Raw genomic sequence first — 19,679 nt, 5'->3', positions numbered from 1 at the left:
TCAAAACTTGTTACTCCAAAATTTACTTCAACAAACACGATAAACCCTTTTGTAAGACCTTTTACTCCTCAAACTCAAAATTCTGTGACTCCTAGCCCTCCTACAAAAACTCCTTATGTTCTTAATCCAAATTTCTTAAGAGTTCAAATTCTTGAAGATTTTCAAATCCATAAGTTACATCAAGGTTTTCATATTCTCACAAATCATCTTTTTGGTCAAGGGAAAACCTTTTATGTTGATTCATATAAAACTCGAGAATATTATCAAGCTATTTTGCAAGAATCTGGTTCGGTCAATTTTGTTCATCGTTCTAATTCAAAAGAAGGAACCATTGATTTTAGCAAAGCTCACATCATCAAAATCATTTCTCCAGAAAGTTGGGTTCCAAACCTTCATTCTGAAAAACCTCTTATAAGTTATCCTGCTTATCCCAGATTTTCTTACTATGATTATCAAGATGCCTGGACTAAGGCGTTCTTTATTCGAAATTATTCACACTCATGGTTTATCTTCTTTGATTTAAACTTCAATTGTGAATACCCAAGATGGTTTATCAATTGGTATAAATATATGAGAATTCTTCCAAATTGTTTACCAAAAGAAATTTACGATGGATATCTCAAATTTAAGGAATTGTTTATTCAACAAATTCCAGAATTTGAATATATGCTACAATTCACTATGATATTCAGAGTTCCATGGATAATGTCTTGGACTTTTCATTATCAAGAAGCAAAAATATTCATTCTCTAAAATATGTTCATCCTATGTCTAAAAAATCTCCAAGAGTCTCTCTTTCTACTAGCAGATGTTCAAAGTCTCTAGATTTTCAGATAATTCTTTCTCCAGAAGTATGTACTGATTTTAATTCAAGCTTAGTTCAAGAAGGTATTATCTAAAATATTTATTCAATTGTTGTATTGCTTTTATTGACGATGATAGTTTCATTTCGAGTTGTTCTAACTATTAATTCCACAAGATTTGAAATTTTTGCTAAAATAGTACTCGTTTTTAATAATCAAATTAATCAAATTCATGCTTGAATTATTTAATTATGTCTAACAAAATCTTGATGAATTGTATTCCTAATAGAGATATTCTTTTAAAAATACAACAAATCCAAGAATCTATAAATAATTCTGAGCAAAATCTCAAAGATTCTTACAAACCTAATAATCTAGGTACGATTTTAAACAATAATCATATTCATGATGTTAGACAATTCATAAGAGTTAGTATTAAAATTCGTTACAAGCAAATACGTTATCTAAAAGCAAAACTATTTGTATTTTAAATTATCATTTATATCTTTTAAACATTAATCATAATCATTAAGAAATTTACAAGTTTTGGTTTCGTTTGCATAATTATTTTGGTAAATGATTTTTTGAAGACCCTTTTCTGTAGTTAATTGATTTGGGGCTTGAACTAAAGGAGTCGCAATAAACATATCGTTAATAATAATTTCTCCTTTTGGTGGAAAATTAGCAATAATTTCTTTATTAGAAATAATATCTTTATATTTTTTCTCTAAAATGGGAGTGATAGAATTATTTTTAAATGGGTAATTTATTTTATGTTTAGGGGAATAAATTAACTCAAACCATTGAAAAAAAGGAGAATGAATTTTATTTGATAAAACATAATCTTTCCAAAGGCCTAAATGGAGAAATCTTAAGTAGTATGAAAAATTTTCTTCGTGCCAAGCTCTTTTTTTATTATTGTAATCTTTGAAATACTCAATATTTTTTAAGTAATCAAAGTCAACTTGATATTCTATATTTGAGAAATTCATTTTAACAGGTTGTTTTTGTTAGGATTGAAGAAATATGTTTTATTGATTCTAAATTATGACTTCGTGATTTTTCGTATTTTTTTATTCCTATTGTTAGCCTAGAAATTTTTTCTATTTGTTTATTATATTCATTAGTATATGGAAGTATTTTGTATAAATTATAATCTTCATGAATTCTAGTTTCTTCTAAATGTTGAATGGTTTTGCATATATTAGAATTTATCATCCAATGTCTTTTTAACATATTAGCCCAAAGCTTATTATTTTTTGAACAATTAATTTGTACTTTAGAACTCATATTTGTTGTTTAAAATTTTGGAGTTCATCAATAAAATCTGATTTAGTAGGACTAGGAAAACTATTTTCACTATTTTGGTCATCTTGATATAATGGTTTGGGAATAGAATTAGTAAAGCCATCAGTTTTTAGTTTTAAAGATCTTGACTTTGATAACGAAGATTTTGAAGAACTTGTTTCTGGGATAAAAGAAGTCGATAATCTGGATGATGAAATTTTTAAGGAAGAAAAATTTATATCAACTGAACCATCATTATATTCTATAATATTTGAGATTTGTTTTGAAGAGTCTAGTGGTTTTGGATCGATAACATTTTGTAAATTCCAGTTACATGATTGAGTTATATCAGACCATTTTAACCTTTTTGGTGTGTGAACTTTGGTATGGTTAGTATTTGCTTCAAAAATAATTGTTTCATTTTTAGGACTCGATAAACGTGTTTTAGGTTCAAGTGTAGTTGTCATGGTTTTGTAACAAACACGATAAATTATTGCTAAAGGCTTTGTATCATCTTTAAATTCTAAATTTTTTGTTTCTACAGTTAACACTAAAGTATCTAAAATATTTTTATCAAATAACCCTACAGAAAAATTTGGATAACAATCGAAATAAATAGGTCCGTTAGCAATATTTGTTTCAGCCATAGCTAAAATAGAATTTTAAAAATCTTTATGTCTCTTGTCTCTTAAAATAAGGAGAACAGGGGCATCTATTCCAAGTCTGAATAAAGGCTTGATAGCAATTTGGACTAAACCAACATGTAAAAATTTATATTTCATTCTATGTTCTAGAATAGATCGTGATGATAATAAATGTAAATTTTGTTGGTTTTTGACCAATAGACAAACTTTGTTCTGTCATTTTAATAGAATAACCTTGAAAATAGTCAAAAGTTCCTATTCTATATATTGTATTAACATTAGTTTTAGGTATTGTCCAATCATTCAAACTTTGTTTTATGCCATTAACGGTTTCTTCAATAGAATTTATTTGATTATCATAATCTTGTTCATTATCGACATTTTTACCAGGAATATATTTTTTAGATAGTATGCGTGAAAATTTACTCATATTTAAATAATTTTGCTTTAAAATTCTTTAAGAATACTTACTTGTTTTAATAACGATGAACAGAGGCAAATTGTCCCGACGATGATTGTGGTCCGGCACCGCGACTTACGTCCTTATCTGCGTGTTTTACGCTAATCCAACCAATCACTGGTCTTGTCTCTGAGTCATACTTATTAAAACTTGTAAATTTATTAGAGAATATTAAACCCAAATTAAATAAATATGAAATAAATATATCATACATAACCACCCCAAAAACTTTTCTTGGCTCTGATACCATAATTTCAATAAGTAGTTTTGCTATTGCTTATATTGACGATGTCCTAATTTTTTCAAAATCAATTGATCAACATTTCAAACATTTAAATCAATTTTATGATTTAATTTATCAAAATGGTTTAGCTGTCTCTGCAGCAAAAATGCATTTATTTAAAGATGAAATTCGTTTTTTAGGGCATGATATTGTCAAAAACACTATTAGTCATATTACAAGAAGTTTGCAGTTTTCTACTAAATTTCCTGATGAAATTAAGGATAAAAAGCAACTTCAAAGATTTTTAGGATGCTTAAATTATATCCATGATTTTTTCAAAGATTTAGGGATTATATGTAAACCACTTTATAACAGATTAAAAGATAATCATGAACCATGGACTCAAAAACATACATATATAATTAAATATATAAAACAAAAGGTTCCTACTTTGCCATGTTTAAATTTACCTCATCCCAATGCCAATATCATAGTTGAAACCGATGCTAGTGATATTGGATTCGGAGGAATTATAAAACAAAAATTTGTTAATTCAAAAGAAGAACAATTGGTTCGATATTACTCTGGTGCATGGAACGATACACAAAAAAAATTATTCAACTGTCAAAAAAGAAATTTTAAGCATTGTTTTATGTATTAAAAAATTTGAAGATGATTTATTTATGAAAAGTTTTTTATTAAGAATAGATTGTCAATCTGCAAAAACTATTTTAGAAAAGGATGTGAAAAATATTATTTCCAAACAAATTTTTGCTCGATGGCAAGCCCTTTTAGGTAACTTTGATTTCGAAATAGAATTCATAAAAGGCGAAAATAATTCGCTTCCTGACTTTCTTTCTCGAGAATTTTTGCAGGGAAAATGAGTTCATCGTCCTCTTCCAAACATGATGACAAGAAACCCGTCTATCAAAAGTTTGTTCCATTTCAAAATCAAAATAGTTTTTCTCCTTTAACCCCTACTTCTAAGAATTCACAACTTTATTCTAATATCCTTCAATCAAAACTTGTTACTCCAAAAGTTACTTCAACAAACACGATAAGCCCTTTTGTAAGACCTTTTACTCCTCAAACTCAAAATTTTGTGACTCCTAGCCCTCCTACAAAAACTCCTTATGTTCTTAATCCAAATTTCTTAAGAGTTCAAATTCTTGAAGATTTTCAAATCCATAAGTTACATCAAGGTTTTCATATTCTCACAAATAATCTTTTTGGTCAAGGGAAAACCTTTTATGTTGATTCATATAAAACTCGAGAATATTATCAAGCTATTTTGCAAGAATCTGGTTCGGTCAATTTTGTTCATCGCTCTAATTCAAAAGAAGGAAACATTGATTTTAGCAAAGCTCACATCATCAAAATCATTTCTCCAGAAAGTTGGGTTCCAAACCTTCATTCTGAAAAACCTCTTATAAGTTATCCTGCTTATCCCAGATTTTCTTACTATGATTATCAAGATGCCTGGACTAAGGCGTTCTTTATTCGAAATTATTCACACTCATGGTTTATCTTCTTTGATTTAAACTTCAATTGTGAATACCCAAGATGGTTTATCAATTGGTATAAATATATGGGAATTCTTCCAAATTGTTTACCAAAAGAAATTTACGATGGATATCTCAAATTTAAGGAATTGTTTATTCAACAAATTCCAGAATTTGAATATATGCTACAATTCACTATGATATTCAGAGTTCCATGGATAATGTCTTGGACTTTTCATTATCAAGAAGCAAAGGATACCTCTCCTTCCTGGCTTAATCGACAATTTCGCTCAAAATGGTGGGATAAAATGAAGATTTCTCAAGCCAGTGAACAAGCAGTAATTAAATATTATCAAGAAATATATATTCAAAAACCGGAGGTTGAAGCCACTTTTATCAAAAGTCTTCCTCAAAGTGATGTGGATTTAATTTCAAGAATTAAAGATGCTGCTACCTCTTCTCCTGAAGAACTTCAAAACTTACTTCAAGAAATTCGCCAAACTCCATCAGTTTCTGACGATTCTCCAAAATCTATAAAGAATGGTTTATTTCAAGACGCTCAAGACCCTTTTGATGATCCTTATGAAGAATAAGAAATTCTTAAATTTGGTGTAATACCTTCAATGTAGGGTATTTCGTTTCTTCTATTTATCAAATCCATTATTTTCAAATACGAGTGTGTATATACTGTGTAATTATACACTATATGTATTTATAGTGTATAAAACAAATATTATCAAATTTATTATCAAAATTATTTAGTCTTATCAGCAATAATAATATGAAGACAAAAAACTTTACAAGATGCTCCATAATGGATAATATGAAGACAAAAAACTTTAGAAGATGCTCTATGATGATATGTTTTATCAAAAGTTGATATTTACTGATTACAAAAGACAATTTCTTCAAAAGATGATAGTGACAACCACTTACAAATAATTGATTGGCCATTGAATCATACGGAAAGATTTCACTACAAGATTTCAAGGTTTTGAAGACTTCAAGAGGAATATAAATAGACATCATGTGTTAGTAGAAGAAAGCAAGCAAAAATATTCATTCTCTAAAATATGTTCATCCTATGTCTAAAAAATCTCCAAGAGTCTCTCTTTCTACTAGCAGATGTTCAAAGTCTCTAGATTTTCAGATAATTCTTTCTCCAGAAGTATGTACTGATTGTAATTCAAGCTTAGTTCAAGAAGGTATTATCTAAAATATTTATTCAATTGTTGTATTGCTTTTATTGACGATGATAGTTTCATTTCGAGTTGTTCTAACTATTAATTCCACAAGATTTGAAATTTTTGTTAAAATATTACTCGTTTTTAATAATCAAATTAATCAAATTCATGCTTGAATTATTTAATTATGTCTAACAAAATCTGGATGAATTGTATTCCTAATAGAGATATTCTTTTAAAAATACAACAAATCCAAGAATCTATAAATAATTCTGAGCAAAATCTCAAAGATTCTTACAAACCTAATAATCTAGGTACGATTTTAAACAATAATCATATTCATGATGTTAGACAATTCATAAGAGTTAGTATTAAAATTCGTTACAAGCAAATACGTTATCTAAAAGCAAAACTATTTGTATTTTAAATTATCATTTATGTCTTTTAAACATTAATCATAATCATTAAGAAATTTACTACTTATTGAAATTATGGTATCAGAGCCAAGAAAAGTTTTTGGGGTGGTTATGTATGATATATATATATATATATATATATATATATATTAGGGTATATATATTAGTATATATTTGAAGTAACTTTCCAACAGAAAAAATATTAATATATATATGGAGTTCCTTTGTCTAGTATTTTGCTTTTGGAGTTTGCCCGATGAAAGCAAACAAGGGAGGTGGTGGCTTGGAGAAGCTGCAATAGCAGTGGTGGTTTATGGCGTTGATTCCGGTGGAGATGGTGAAGGTAGGTGATGATGGTGGTGTTCGACGGCGATAAGGAGCTGTGATGATGACTAAACCGGTTCCCACTGAAACGGTTCTAAATCGGTTCCCTTTAAACCGGTTCCAACATCTGTAATCTCGAACCTATCCAAACCGGAGGTTCGGTTGATCGGTTTTTCTTGAATCGGTTCACGACAAACCGGTTAACCGGTTTATGAGGCGGTTCGGTTCCGAACCGGTTTTTTTTGTGCACGACTAATACCAACTAGGGAAAGGCGAGCATGAATTTTCATTGTCGATCCGGAAAAACACAAGAGTCTTTAACTGAGATAGAAAGGATTGAAGAATGTTTGAATCCTTCAAGGTCGGACACTACTCGGTTGTCAAATGGAGTATATGGCGAGTCAACTCATTGAGGGTGAAGACATTGCGAGCTTGGTGTCTAAATCAGCACGAGGACACTGTGAGACAGAATGAAGCGGATGAATCTGGTCAAGTGGACATCCTAAAACCAGACAAATTCTTAGCGATGACAATCCAAATGATCTTTCAGTATTGATGCTCTATGTTCTTAGCGATGTTATTTATCGTTAACCTAGTTTCATGGGAGACTGAACCGATTACAGACCAATCAATCACAAATTCGACTACGATTTGAGAAATCAATCATAATAATTACAGAATTCAGTAATCATGGAGAGAACGGAATAAACTAGTAAATTTGAAGAAGAGATATGTAAAATTCGACCGGTATGTAAACGCGAAATAATCAACTAAACCGAATCAATCCGTTGTGTGACTATTTGAGAAATCAAATTCAATACGAGGATAGAAGAACCAGAGAATAATGTAGAATTCAATAAGAATTTACCTTAATTTGCAGAATTCGATGAACAATCAAGGCGTGCCACGAACTAATTCGCAACCTCAACTTCTGCAGCTCTTTGATTTTTTGATAACCAACGGAGAGAATGGAAGATTTTTCTGGTCAAATAAGTGATTTGATTGCTGATATCATCTGATTGGCTATATTGACAATGGTGTTGCTATTCGCACCCGTTTTATATAGTCAAAACCATTTTTATAAAGTCAATACCACCTATACATATTTTTATTTTTTTTGTTTGTGAAAGTTGTTTTAGATAAGAGTTATTTGTTGATTGCGAAACAAAAAACCTACGTTTTATCCATTAAAAAGAGGAGAAATATCATCTATAACCCAATCATAAAATATAAATTATTATATTAGAAAATGGATTCCATTTGAGCCCTAAATAGAAAGGTCGTATCGCCATTTCTGTTCCCATCAAAAACCGATCAGTGTTCTCTCTCTATCCCGTTTACAAGTTTTTGTCCCACTTAGACTTTAGGTCAAAATGCTAACTTTCTCCATTTGAGTTCTTCAGATCGTTACTCGTAATTGCTTTGCCAAAACTGTTCTCCAATCCCAAATCGCAAAACATTGGCTTATATTTTTTTACGCCAACGATTTTGCTTCTAATTTGTTACCAAAACCAAAACCCCTCAATTCTCTCCTATTTGCTTGTGATCCATCCTGAAATTTCAAGCTATTGTTGTGTATATTTTTTGTTTATTTTCCTATCGATTGAGAATTTTAGGCTTTTAGATCGGCGGCTAGTTGATTGATTAGTTTTTAGTTAGGGTTGTGGAGATTTTTCGGTAGAGTTCGAAATGAATAACAACTACGCACGAGGAGGTGGGGGAAGGTATCCGCCGGGAATTGGGCGTGGTGGTGGTGGTGGGAATTATCATGGAAACCCTAATCCTAATTTCCAACAACAGTATGCTCAAAGGAATCCAGCGCACCACCAGCAGTTTCTACAGCAGCAACAACAACAACAACAACAACAACAACAATGGCTGAGAAGAAACCCTGTGGGAAATGATTCGAGTGTGGTTGACGAAGTGGAAAAGACTATACAGTCCGAAGCTGCTGACCCTAGGTACAATTATGGTTTCATTCTCAAAAACTATGTTTAGATTTCTATAAGTATGCCTTGCTTAGTTGTTCCATTATGCTTTTCTAAGTCTAATCGTGTTTCTTCTTGCAGTGGTCAAGATTGGAAGGCACAATTGAGGCTTCCACCAGCTGACACTCGATACAGAACAGAAGTATGCTTGTGATGTTATCTATGTGCTTCTGAGTTTAATTTTGGATGCGTTACATGTGACTGTTTGACTTGAACTTTGTTTCTAATTTTGTACCATTTCAGGATGTGACAGCGACCAAAGGAAATGAATTTGAAGATTACTTTCTCAAGCGTGAGTTGCTTATGGGGATATATGAGAAGGGTTTTGAAAGGCCATCTCCAATTCAAGAAGAAAGCATCCCAATTGCCCTCACAGGAAGTGATATTCTTGCAAGAGCTAAAAATGGAACAGGGAAAACTGCTGCCTTCTGCATTCCTGCTTTAGAAAAAATTGATCAAGATAGCAATGTTATTCAAGGTTCTAAATTTAAACTTTTTATTTTTTATGGTTTTTAATATCAAAATCTTTTTAGTGTTTTCTCTGAAGTTTCCCATATGTGCAGTGGTTATACTTGTTCCAACTAGAGAATTGGCTCTTCAGACATCTCAAGTCTGCAAAGAACTTGGAAAACACCTAAACATTCAGGTCATGGTTACTACTGGTGGAACCAGCTTAAAAGATGACATCATGCGATTGTATCAGCCTGTTCATTTACTTGTTGGTACTCCTGGAAGAATATTAGATCTTTCAAAGAAGGGAATCTGCGTGTTGAAAGATTGTGCAATGCTTGTCATGGATGAGGTACAACTATATATTCTGTATCTAATGCTCTCTAATTACATGATTTCATATAGTGTACATGTTATTTCAGGTTTTCATGTATGATAACAAAACAAAGATAGTTCTGTTTAGGCATGATCTTGATTTTTGGTTTTGTGCAACTTATTACTCACTTTTTTGGTTAACCCAACATGCGATATTAATCAGTGGTTTACTTTTTGTTCCCAGGCTGATAAGCTTTTGTCACCCGAGTTCCAGCCTTCAGTAGAGCAACTAATCCACTTTATGCCTACAAACCGTCAAATTTTAATGTTTTCAGCAACTTTTCCTGTGACAGTGAAGGATTTCAAAGATAGATACCTTCCAAAATCTTATGTAATTAACCTCATGGACGAACTTACCCTCAAGGGAATAACACAGTTCTATGCTTTTGTTGAAGAAAGGCAGAAAGTTCATTGCCTCAATACTCTTTTCTCAAAGGTTTCATCTGAATTTGTTTTATTTATTTATTTATTTATTAGTGTGGTGTGAGTTGGAATTTTTGACTTTATTTAATTACAGCTTCAAATCAACCAATCAATAATTTTCTGCAACTCGGTAAATCGGGTTGAACTACTGGCGAAGAAAATTACTGAGCTTGGTTACTCTTGTTTCTACATTCATGCAAAGATGCTTCAAGATCATCGTAATCGAGTTTTTCATGATTTTCGTAATGGTGCTTGCAGGAATCTTGTCTGTACTGGTATATTGCTTGCTTCCTTTTTTCTACTTTACATAATATAATACCAACCTACTTTCATACATATCTTATTAAGGCATTTAACTTTTATAAATCTGTGTAATGATAGCATTAAATTTCTTATTAGAACATTGTACTCTGAAAAATCTGCTTAGTTTATAGTTGTAAAAAATGCTTTGTATTTTGATGACATTGCTATAATAGGGTAGAACTTTTTTTTCAAAGTAGAATGTTGTAATACTAAAATGCTATAATAGACAAGTCAATGAAAGTTTGTAGTTATATCTTGCATTTAATCTTTTCTTTGAAGTAGTATTATTTCATCAACTCTATTCCATAAAATATCACATACAATGATTTTGGTTGTTTCTACTTCACAAAATAGCCAGGAGAGATAAATGCAATGTGCTTTTATAGTTTCAATGACAATGCTGTTATAAATTGGGTAGATTTTTCAAAGTAGATTGCTGTAATAGGAAAAAAAATGAGAGTTGGAAGTAGATTGTTATTTTTCGCATCAAAACAATACAACACAGTTTTTTTTTTGTTCCTATATTATTGCAGATTTATTCACGAGGGGTATTGATATTCAAGCAGTAAACGTTGTTATCAATTTTGACTTCCCGAAAAACTCAGAAACATATCTCCACAGGGTGGGTATAAATTATAATTGAAAAAGTTGCTTCTTCATTATTAAAAAACTATAAATGAATGATTCTCAAATAAATTATAATTGATTGATAGGTTGGTCGATCAGGAAGGTTTGGACACCTTGGGTTAGCTGTAAACCTAATCACATATGAAGATCGCTTTAATCTGTATGCATCCCATTACTTACTTTTTTTCCACTTTCATTTTTTTTTTTTTGACATATATCCTTCCTACATTTCATGAATCAATGTAAATTTGACAATCTTTATTATTCATCTTTGTTGTTGTTTTCAGGTATAGGATTGAACAAGAACTTGGAACTGAGATAAAACAGATCCCTCCATTCATTGATCAAGCTATTTATTGTCGCTGAAAAATTAATGAAAGGTTGTTGGGTTGGGTTGAGTGAGTTTAATAATAACCAAATCTTATATTTTAAAATGATTGGTTTTTGGTATTAATATTTTGATTTACTGAATTGAAGGTGTGAGCTGTGTCTCTGTCTGTTTAAGGAAAGGACCCTAAGGTACACATTTCATTTGGTCTCGACTTTGAAGACAACATGAATTATTTTGTGATTCAGAAAAAAACTAAGGACTTGTTTCTTTAAGAAAGACATTAGAGTTTACCTCTTTTTTATATTTTGTGACATGATATGTTTCGTGCTGTGCTGTGTTGTGTTGTGTTGTGTTGTGAGGAAGGAGTTTGGTATGTTGTTAGTCAAGTCAACCCAAGAGAAGACTAGTAGTTTCTTTAAAGACTTACTGACTTTGTGTATACATTTGGATTTGGTTGGTTGGTTGTTTTCTGGTCTTAAGATATCTAATTATCCTAATTCCTACCTTTGGGCGCTTTTTTTTTTAATTTGTATTTTTTTTATGCTTGACGGTCAGTTTACTGATGATGACCTTGTACTTGTACTGTGTTTGGCGTGTCTTGCCTTTGACTCACCCACTTATATCAATTTGACAAAAATTGCTAACTTTTATTGAGCTCTTAAAAAGTAAAATACTTGGGGAGTTAAGAGACGAAATTGCTTGTAAAAAGAAGAGCTATTAAAACATAACTGGTTCGGTTCTACTATGAATGAGCGAAACAAGAATAAAGTACTATTAATATGTTTCTGCCCTTACAAATCATGAAGAAGTCATGATTTCAAACCTTCATACAAACCAAATTCAAGGAAACGTGAGTAATAAATATAGTTGTAAATTTAGTTCTTTTTTTTTCTTTTGATACATTACATGATAATGCATTGATTTTATTAAATGGTAGTTGTAATTTTATTCTAGTTTTTCTGATTTGTTCTATATTTTATGATTTTCTACATGATCCGAATCTATAAAATTAATAGCAAACATAATCATGTTAAAATTGTATTGCATAAGAATCCATTATTTTCAACTTATAGGCATATATATAAACCCTTACAACGTATATGAATGTCTTTTAGACTTTGACTAGTTCTTTGGCTGATGTGGTGCAGATGCTCCTAGATTTATCAAAAATAATGGAAATTTGTCTATATGTGTAATCTCATACTACCTCTACCCAAAAGGTATCCTTGTCACCAAAAAATTGCATTAAATAAAATTTAAATACACTGTAAAATCATAATTTTAATGAACATTACTTGATACTTGATTGCTGAATTGTTCCAAATATGATCCCAGTTTAGAGTATTTATGCACTAGCTGCCTAGGGTATCTACCACAAAACCAATGTTCTAACATATACAATAGAGACATTCAAACTGCGTCTTCATCGGATAACTCATTAAATATGTTATTGAAGACATGCTGCAAGTCATCAACTTTCACTTAATGGAAATGCATGATTTTTCTTAACTGTATGGACGATAAATGAGCCACAAAATACTCCCCAAAGCGCAAACATGTTACAAGGCAAAAAGTTCTCTTATCAAAAGAGTGATGATAGTCGTCTATCGGAAATAGCAACTCCTCAACATCAGACAATGTATGTGTTACTACCTCCTTACAGAACAAGTAATGACATAATAATGGGTAACCTTCTACACCCACCGGTACATTGACCACCGACCAAAACAAGACGTCCTGAAAAATGTCGCATGTGTCGGGGTAGGCAACAACCTAGCCATAGATTTAAAACCCAATTTAGGTTACATGTTGTAGTGAGAAATGCATCGTAGATATCGTTCCAAACAAGAATTTTATGTGTTCTAGACTTGTTCTTCGTGTTCCACATAAGTTCTTCGAATTTCGGACTAGTCTTCGCATTCTGGACACATACCACGTGTTATGGATACGGTTTTCTAGGTTTGTATGTGTCTTAATTGTTCATAATACTAATACTTCTCACACATAATGCCTAAATGGCAACAATAAATACTTCAAACAAAATATTTTATCTAACTACGCACTAATAACACTTCATTCTAGATATTAACCTGATCAAATAATCATGCAAAAATGAAATATGCTTAAAATAATGTAACATCGAACTCTTCATCGTCAGAAGACATTTTATTCGAATAAATTTAACTCCGAAACGTCCGAAATGAAATTCTTTAAGTCTGAAATACAATTATGATCCATTTCTCTGAAATGTTATATGTAGGGGGACCACAATAAGAGATAGGGTTCACCATGTGGGTAACACAGTCATATCAGATATGAGATATGGTGTTCCAAACTTGACGGTTAGTTGCCGAAAATAAAAATGTTAGTTATTTTCTTTAAGATGTCGTAAATATATGTGGTCAGTTTAGTTAATTTCTATAAAAACATGGTTGAGGTATATTTGGCTAACACACACCCTAAATTGGGTTAATGGGTTTCAAAAAAAAAAAAAAAAAAAAAACATTTAAAAGAGTTTCTCCCCGAAATCTATCCATCTTTGGATACATGAATCGCTATATTTTCGTGTAAGCAATTAATGCAAGTTGACTACAGTCCAGTCCAGCTTGCAATTCGCCGATCGCCGGTACACCATTTTCTGTGACATGTTTTTTTACACACACTCTCTCATCTGAATAGCAATTTCTCTCTCCATGATTATTGCTCAAAGCCTGTTATTGTTCTTTATTCTTCGATTATACTGTTGTTCTTTTTCTAGGTTTTCCGATTCAGATTTACAGAGAGAAAATGGTGAGAGCGCCATGCTGCGAGAAGACAGGATTGAAGCGAGGACCATGGGCACAGGAAGAAGACGACCTTCTGATCGATTACATCAACAAAAACGGCCATGGAAGCTGGCGATCTCTCCCCAAACTCGCTGGTACGTATCTCGATCTTCGTTTTTTCTATCTTTTCGATCGGAGTTCATACCATTTCTTTCTGTTGTTGATTTGTTGCGGATTTGATGTCCACCATGGAATCAACGCCATAAAGTTTAGGAAAATCTAGTACGATTTTGATTCATAGTTAATGTGAAGTACTTGATATTCAGATTCCTCAAAATGCAAAAGAAAAATCAAAGAGCAAAACAGTTTTATTGAACATTCATGATGAGCATCTTAGGGTTTCACAGTAACATACTCCCCCCTGTTCAAGAGCAGTTGGCGCTTTATCATTTGCGCGGGGATTAAACTGGTCTGAGAAATATATAAAAATACACATTTTTTTTTAAAGATTGCTTAAACATTGGGTTGCAAGAAAGCTAACAATCGAGCTCGATTTGAGAGCCCAAAATCTGAAAATATCCATCAAAACTTGGTTATTAAATAATACACCAACTCCCCCCAAACAATTAAGAAGTGTTAATCCTCTATGGGTTTTAGCAACCTTAAATTTCAAAGTGTATTTCTAATCCCATAAAATAGACAAATATGAAAAATGCATCTCAACATCAATTGTTTACAATATCTCTTCTTACATAAAGAAAGTACATATTATAAAAAAAGCCTCAAGCTATGGATCACATCTTCTTATAATGACGTACATATTATTTAAAAAATTATTAAGTTTGGAATTAAGTTAAGTGTGATATTCTTTTAACTCAATAAATTATCAAGAAATTAAATCGAACCAACATAAATAATGAGAAAAACACATGTTACATGGACCATAAAACAACACGTGATTTAGATGCAATAAATACATTTTAAATAATCACGCAAATACTCCATTTGTATCCAATACCGTCATGTGAATACATCATACATGTATATAACAAAACAATGAAGGAAAAAAAGTATGATCACTTAAAAAAATACTCATTTTGATATGTACCAAGTTTTGGAAATCGGTGTCAACTCACTTTGTTTGTGGATGATGATCCAAAACTCAATGTCGATAATGTGGTTTTTTCCACAAGTTTTTAAATACGCATTTATATGTTTATTTCATATTAATATCTTTTTGTATCATTTTATATTTATCCTTTACATTGTTATTGTTATAGTTAGTTTTTACCAAACAATATTACTTTATGTGTTAGATTATCAGCTACTAGGACCGGTTGTGTTTGACGGGTATAAGCTTAATTTCTATTCTTTGGGTTTTTATTTTCTTCTATAAATATTACTAATTTATATAAACTTTTGAGTGTTATATGACCAGATCTCTCATATTTTTTTATAGAATTTTATCATTCATTTTATTTTTGTGAATTTGATATTTTTTTAGATGCTCAATATTCCGTTGGTTTTTAATTATAGCTCTAAATGTTTTTTTATGTCATTTTACATTTTTTATCTAACTTATTAGCTAATTTTTTTTACCAAACGATATTACTTTTATTATCTGCCAGCTACTTTATTAAGCAAAACCTAATTTTTCACCTAAAAGCTAGATTTTTAGCTGATATGTCGAATAAACTTAAAAATGACAATTGATTCATTTCAATAGAAGATATCATTTGACAACCAATTTTATTGTATTTCCATATCAATAATAAACATTGAAATATTACCTAAAGGGCAAAACGTTTTTATTATGATAACCAAAATGTGAAAATTGCTATATTCAATTACAGAAGAAGGTGTTTTGTTTTCCACATGAAAATTTATGTGTCTTATCAACTTTAATTAATGATTGATAATGATTAAAAAGATAAAGTTGGTTTATCTTGTGCTTTATATATAACCAAATAAAAAAATATTACAATTATTTAAAATAATAAATGCATGTAGCTGTATTGGATGTTGCCAAATTTGATCCTATTATAGGAATAGCTTTTACCATTAATTAAAGCAAATTTTGTAAAAGGTGTTTAAACAATATCTTAATACTAGATATAGTTGCGTTATTATTTAAGATAACTAAGTTGGGATGGTGACAGGTCTTCTTCGTTGCGGGAAGAGTTGTCGTCTCCGGTGGACAAATTACCTCCGGCCAGACATCAAACGCGGTCCCTTCACCCTCGAAGAAGAAAAACTTGTCATCCAGTTACACGCCATACTTGGCAACAGGTGGATTTTATATTTTCTTGGTTTCTAGCAATGTTACAAGTTTAAAAGCACAAAGTACACCAAACCTTAGAATTCTCCTCTCTTTTCAGGTGGGCTGCAATTGCTGCCCAGCTACCCGGAAGAACAGATAACGAGATCAAGAACTTATGGAACACTCACTTTAGAAAGCGTCTCATGTCCATAGGCATTGACCCACAAACACACGAACTGTATAGTTTATATGGCTCGTCGAAACGACTCCCAGCCTCGCCTTCCACCCGCCACATGGCGCAATGGGAGAGCGCCAGGCTGGAAGCCGAGGCAAGACTCTCAATGGAGTCTTCTTCAATACTCGCGTCACCTAAAATAACCAACACCGACCATTTCCTACGTGTTTGGCAATCAGAAGCCGGTGAATGTTTCAGAAACATTAAGAGGAAGCCGGACTGCTTTAGTCCGGCTTCCCAAGCCTCGGTCTTGATTTCTGGCACTACTGAACCGGATTCAAGATTCGAAGAGGCCATAACTTTCTATCATGGGTCGAGCCCAAGTGAAGTGGAGGATTCATCTTATACCGCACTTGAGTCCTTCTTTGATTTCCATGACCACAATGATATGAGCTTCTTAGAAGCTCACTCCAATTAAAATTCCCTTTGTATGCTTGTCTTTGAGGTCTCACATTTATTCCTATAAATCACAATTTTTTTTTTTTTGGCCATGTTGGTTGTGAGACCGATTGGTAGGGCGTAACTTTAGTATATGAAAGCTCAAGTTCTTTTTTCCCAAGTCTTCATTGTATTTTAATGAGTGGTGACATGTTGTAGAGAAAACTTCATATATATATATATATATATATATATATATATATATAAATGATTTATGCAATTCGTTCACAAATTACAGAGCTATGTTCTTCCTATACAACACAACAAACAAACAATGATAAATAAAACATCAACTTACAAAGTTGTAGGTTTTAGGGAAATAGTTTTTTAGCCTCCAAAACAACCAAGGGCCTTTTTTGGAACTGTGCCAGTAGCACGATATTTGGCAGCCAACTCCTCTGTTTTCAAGTGATCTTCACTTTTCTTTGCTTCAACCATTGCTCTTTTTTCTTCGGCTTGTTTGTGAATTAAACCCACTTTGTTTTTCATCTTTTCTGCATATTCTGCTTTCTTCTTGTCAAATTTCTCCTGCTCATTCATATAAAACATATGACATCTGGTAAATAACAAGCATTATGGCGGACAGAAGTAGCATTAATTAATTGTTAAGGAGTACCTCGATTTGTTTCAACTTAGCTTCTACATCTGCTTTCTTTGTGTTTTCCCATGAAGTTATAGCGGATAGCTCCTTCTGTGATCTGTTGATTCATTCATTTACAAAGGACCAACACAATTAGCTACACAAACTTAGAAAATGATGCCAAATTTGTAAAAAGTTAGGATTTGGAAAGCTTCATTTTCGTGACTTTTAAGTCATTCTTTATGCATTGAGTAAAAAACACTCATGTATAGCTTATTGGATTAAGTCCTACACTTACTTGTTTTCCACCTTTGACTTTTCACTTTCCTCCCATGCTTTGATGAAAGACAATTTCTTCTCCTTATCAACCCCAGCCAATGCCATATCTAAATCACAACAAAAAAAGATTAATACAATCTCATCTAAAAAAAACAAAAAAAATTAACAGATCTGTATAAAAACTTTTTTTTTTTTTTTTTTTTTTTTTTTTTTTTGAAATCCTTGGAGTTTTGAATGGTATTTGATATGGAACATGCTTACCTCTATCAAGGGAGTTCTTTGAACTTTTCTTCACCTCAGGAACTGGAGTCTCTGTTGAATTTAGATTCAAGAAAACAATTACAAACTTAAATATTAATAAAAACTCAGAGCCAGAAACAACAAATCACATAATCATGTTTTGTATTGCCTACCTTTCTTCATTAGAGACATAGCAGATTGAAATGGTGAAACTATAAGTTTCTAGTTCTTTCTCAATATGCTAATACTAAAATGCACAAAGAATATAGGTTCTTAATATGATGGGAGATTATGCTCCAACCTGTAAAGGCAACGTATTCTTTCCATACAGATTTTTTTTACTATTTTATGCAATAAGGACTAATTTGTGGGGTAACAACCACCACCTTTTTAGGTGTCGCATTATTGAAGCAAAATTTAAGTAAAAAAACTTTAGAAACAGAGAATTTATCCTTCTTTTCCAAAAGTTAGGGCATCAAACATATCTGTTTCGAACCCTTAGAAGCACCTTGTGGTTGCCATCGACATATGACAAAGCTACGGGTTATAACTATTGAATATTAGGTTCAATCAATTTGACAGAATGATTATCAAATTGTAGTTCTCTCTCAACCTGATTAAACATCAACTTAATTCAGTTATAGATGTTGAACCTGATTCTAAAAAATCGAGAATTCAGATTCAAAATTTTGACGGAATAATTATTGAATTAGAGATCTCGAGTAGTGTAAACTTGACACTAATTCAGCTGTAAAGCTGATTTTAAAATCGTAAACGATCAAACAAAAAAGCGCGACTCTAGATTCAACAATTTGACGGGATAGTTATAGAATTTATAATTCTTCGAACCTAATTCAACAATAACTGGTTAACCTAATTGAAGAATCGTAATTAATCAACAAAAAAGAAAAAGCGAGAACAAGAGTATACTTTCAGCAACGGCGACTGCCTTGGAATCATCGGCCTTTGTTTCAGGTACAGTTGGAGGATCCACAGGCTTCTCCGGTGCGACGTCAACAGGAGCCTCGACCTTCGCCGGTGCCAATTCCGGTTCGACCTTTGCAGGTAGCTCAGTTGCCATAAATAATAATTGAGCAAAATATCTGGCTCTAACTGTTAGTGGTGAGTGTGTATTTATCGGCGGTGATTAATGAATTGGGTGTATAGGCGGAGTATTATATGGGATGCGGAGGCCGTGTGTGAGCCGTTGAAATGGATAATGATGATCGGAGTATGGAGTAATAGTATCTGTCGCTTTGTATGCACTCTCACTCTGTGTTGTTGCCGACAGGTTAAACGGGTAAATCACGCGGATTAACTCGCCCTACCCACTGTTCCGTTCTACTTTAACTCGTTTTCCCTGTTTTTTCATTTTTATATCCGGCTTTACCGACATGAAACATTTTTTTTTTTTTTTTTAAATTACTAAGCTTATATTTTAAGTTTTTTAAGTGTTTATATTTGACGATCTAAAATATGTTTTTATAAAATATATTTTTCAAACTATTTTGAATATTGTTGCAAAAGTTTATGATTTTTTTT

General features: G+C 31.8%; 3 protein-coding genes across 4 annotated transcripts; 2 read left to right on the top strand and 1 right to left on the bottom strand.

Annotated features, from left to right (window-relative positions):
- The first annotated feature begins 8,120 nt into the window (after positions 1 to 8,120).
- LOC145124351 (DEAD-box ATP-dependent RNA helicase 8-like) lies at positions 8,121 to 11,845 on the top strand. The gene is made up of 10 exons (XM_079059661.1): positions 8,121 to 8,804; positions 8,913 to 8,973; positions 9,075 to 9,309; positions 9,395 to 9,633; positions 9,841 to 10,092; positions 10,174 to 10,354; positions 10,916 to 11,004; positions 11,096 to 11,169; positions 11,297 to 11,389; positions 11,487 to 11,845. Exons 1-9 carry the CDS (start codon positions 8,533 to 8,535, stop codon positions 11,373 to 11,375), a joined length of 1,482 nt encoding a protein of 493 aa, XP_078915787.1. The 5' UTR covers positions 8,121 to 8,532; the 3' UTR covers positions 11,376 to 11,389; positions 11,487 to 11,845.
- A 2,023-nt stretch (positions 11,846 to 13,868) lies between these two features.
- On the top strand, positions 13,869 to 17,159 carry LOC145124024 (transcription factor MYB17-like). The gene is made up of 4 exons (XM_079059234.1): positions 13,869 to 13,966; positions 14,099 to 14,260; positions 16,265 to 16,394; positions 16,484 to 17,159. Exons 2-4 carry the CDS (start codon positions 14,128 to 14,130, stop codon positions 17,016 to 17,018), a joined length of 798 nt encoding a protein of 265 aa, XP_078915360.1. The 5' UTR covers positions 13,869 to 13,966; positions 14,099 to 14,127; the 3' UTR covers positions 17,019 to 17,159.
- Positions 17,160 to 17,262: 103 nt separating this feature from the next.
- Positions 17,263 to 19,421, bottom strand: LOC145124025 (remorin-like). 2 transcript variants are annotated; one of them, XM_079059235.1, is made up of 5 exons: positions 19,068 to 19,421; positions 18,159 to 18,209; positions 17,917 to 18,004; positions 17,655 to 17,736; positions 17,263 to 17,566 (listed from the first exon to the last, which is right to left on the bottom strand). In XM_079059235.1, exons 1-5 carry the CDS (start codon positions 19,216 to 19,218, stop codon positions 17,366 to 17,368), a joined length of 573 nt encoding a protein of 190 aa, XP_078915361.1. In that variant the 5' UTR covers positions 19,219 to 19,421; the 3' UTR covers positions 17,263 to 17,365. The 2 variants fall into 2 exon arrangements, with proteins under 2 accessions (XP_078915361.1, XP_078915362.1); XM_079059236.1 differs by lacking the exon at positions 19,068 to 19,421 and adding an exon at positions 18,311 to 18,778.
- Positions 19,422 to 19,679: the final 258 nt, after the last annotated feature.

The sequence above is a fragment of the Lactuca virosa genome, chromosome 7 (assembly GCF_052849685.1).
Source record: "Lactuca virosa cultivar CGN04683 chromosome 7, Lactuca_virosa_CGN04683_v6, whole genome shotgun sequence".
NCBI lineage: Eukaryota > Viridiplantae > Streptophyta > Magnoliopsida > Asterales > Asteraceae > Lactuca > Lactuca virosa.
This window is presented reverse-complemented; position numbering and strand designations above follow the sequence as displayed.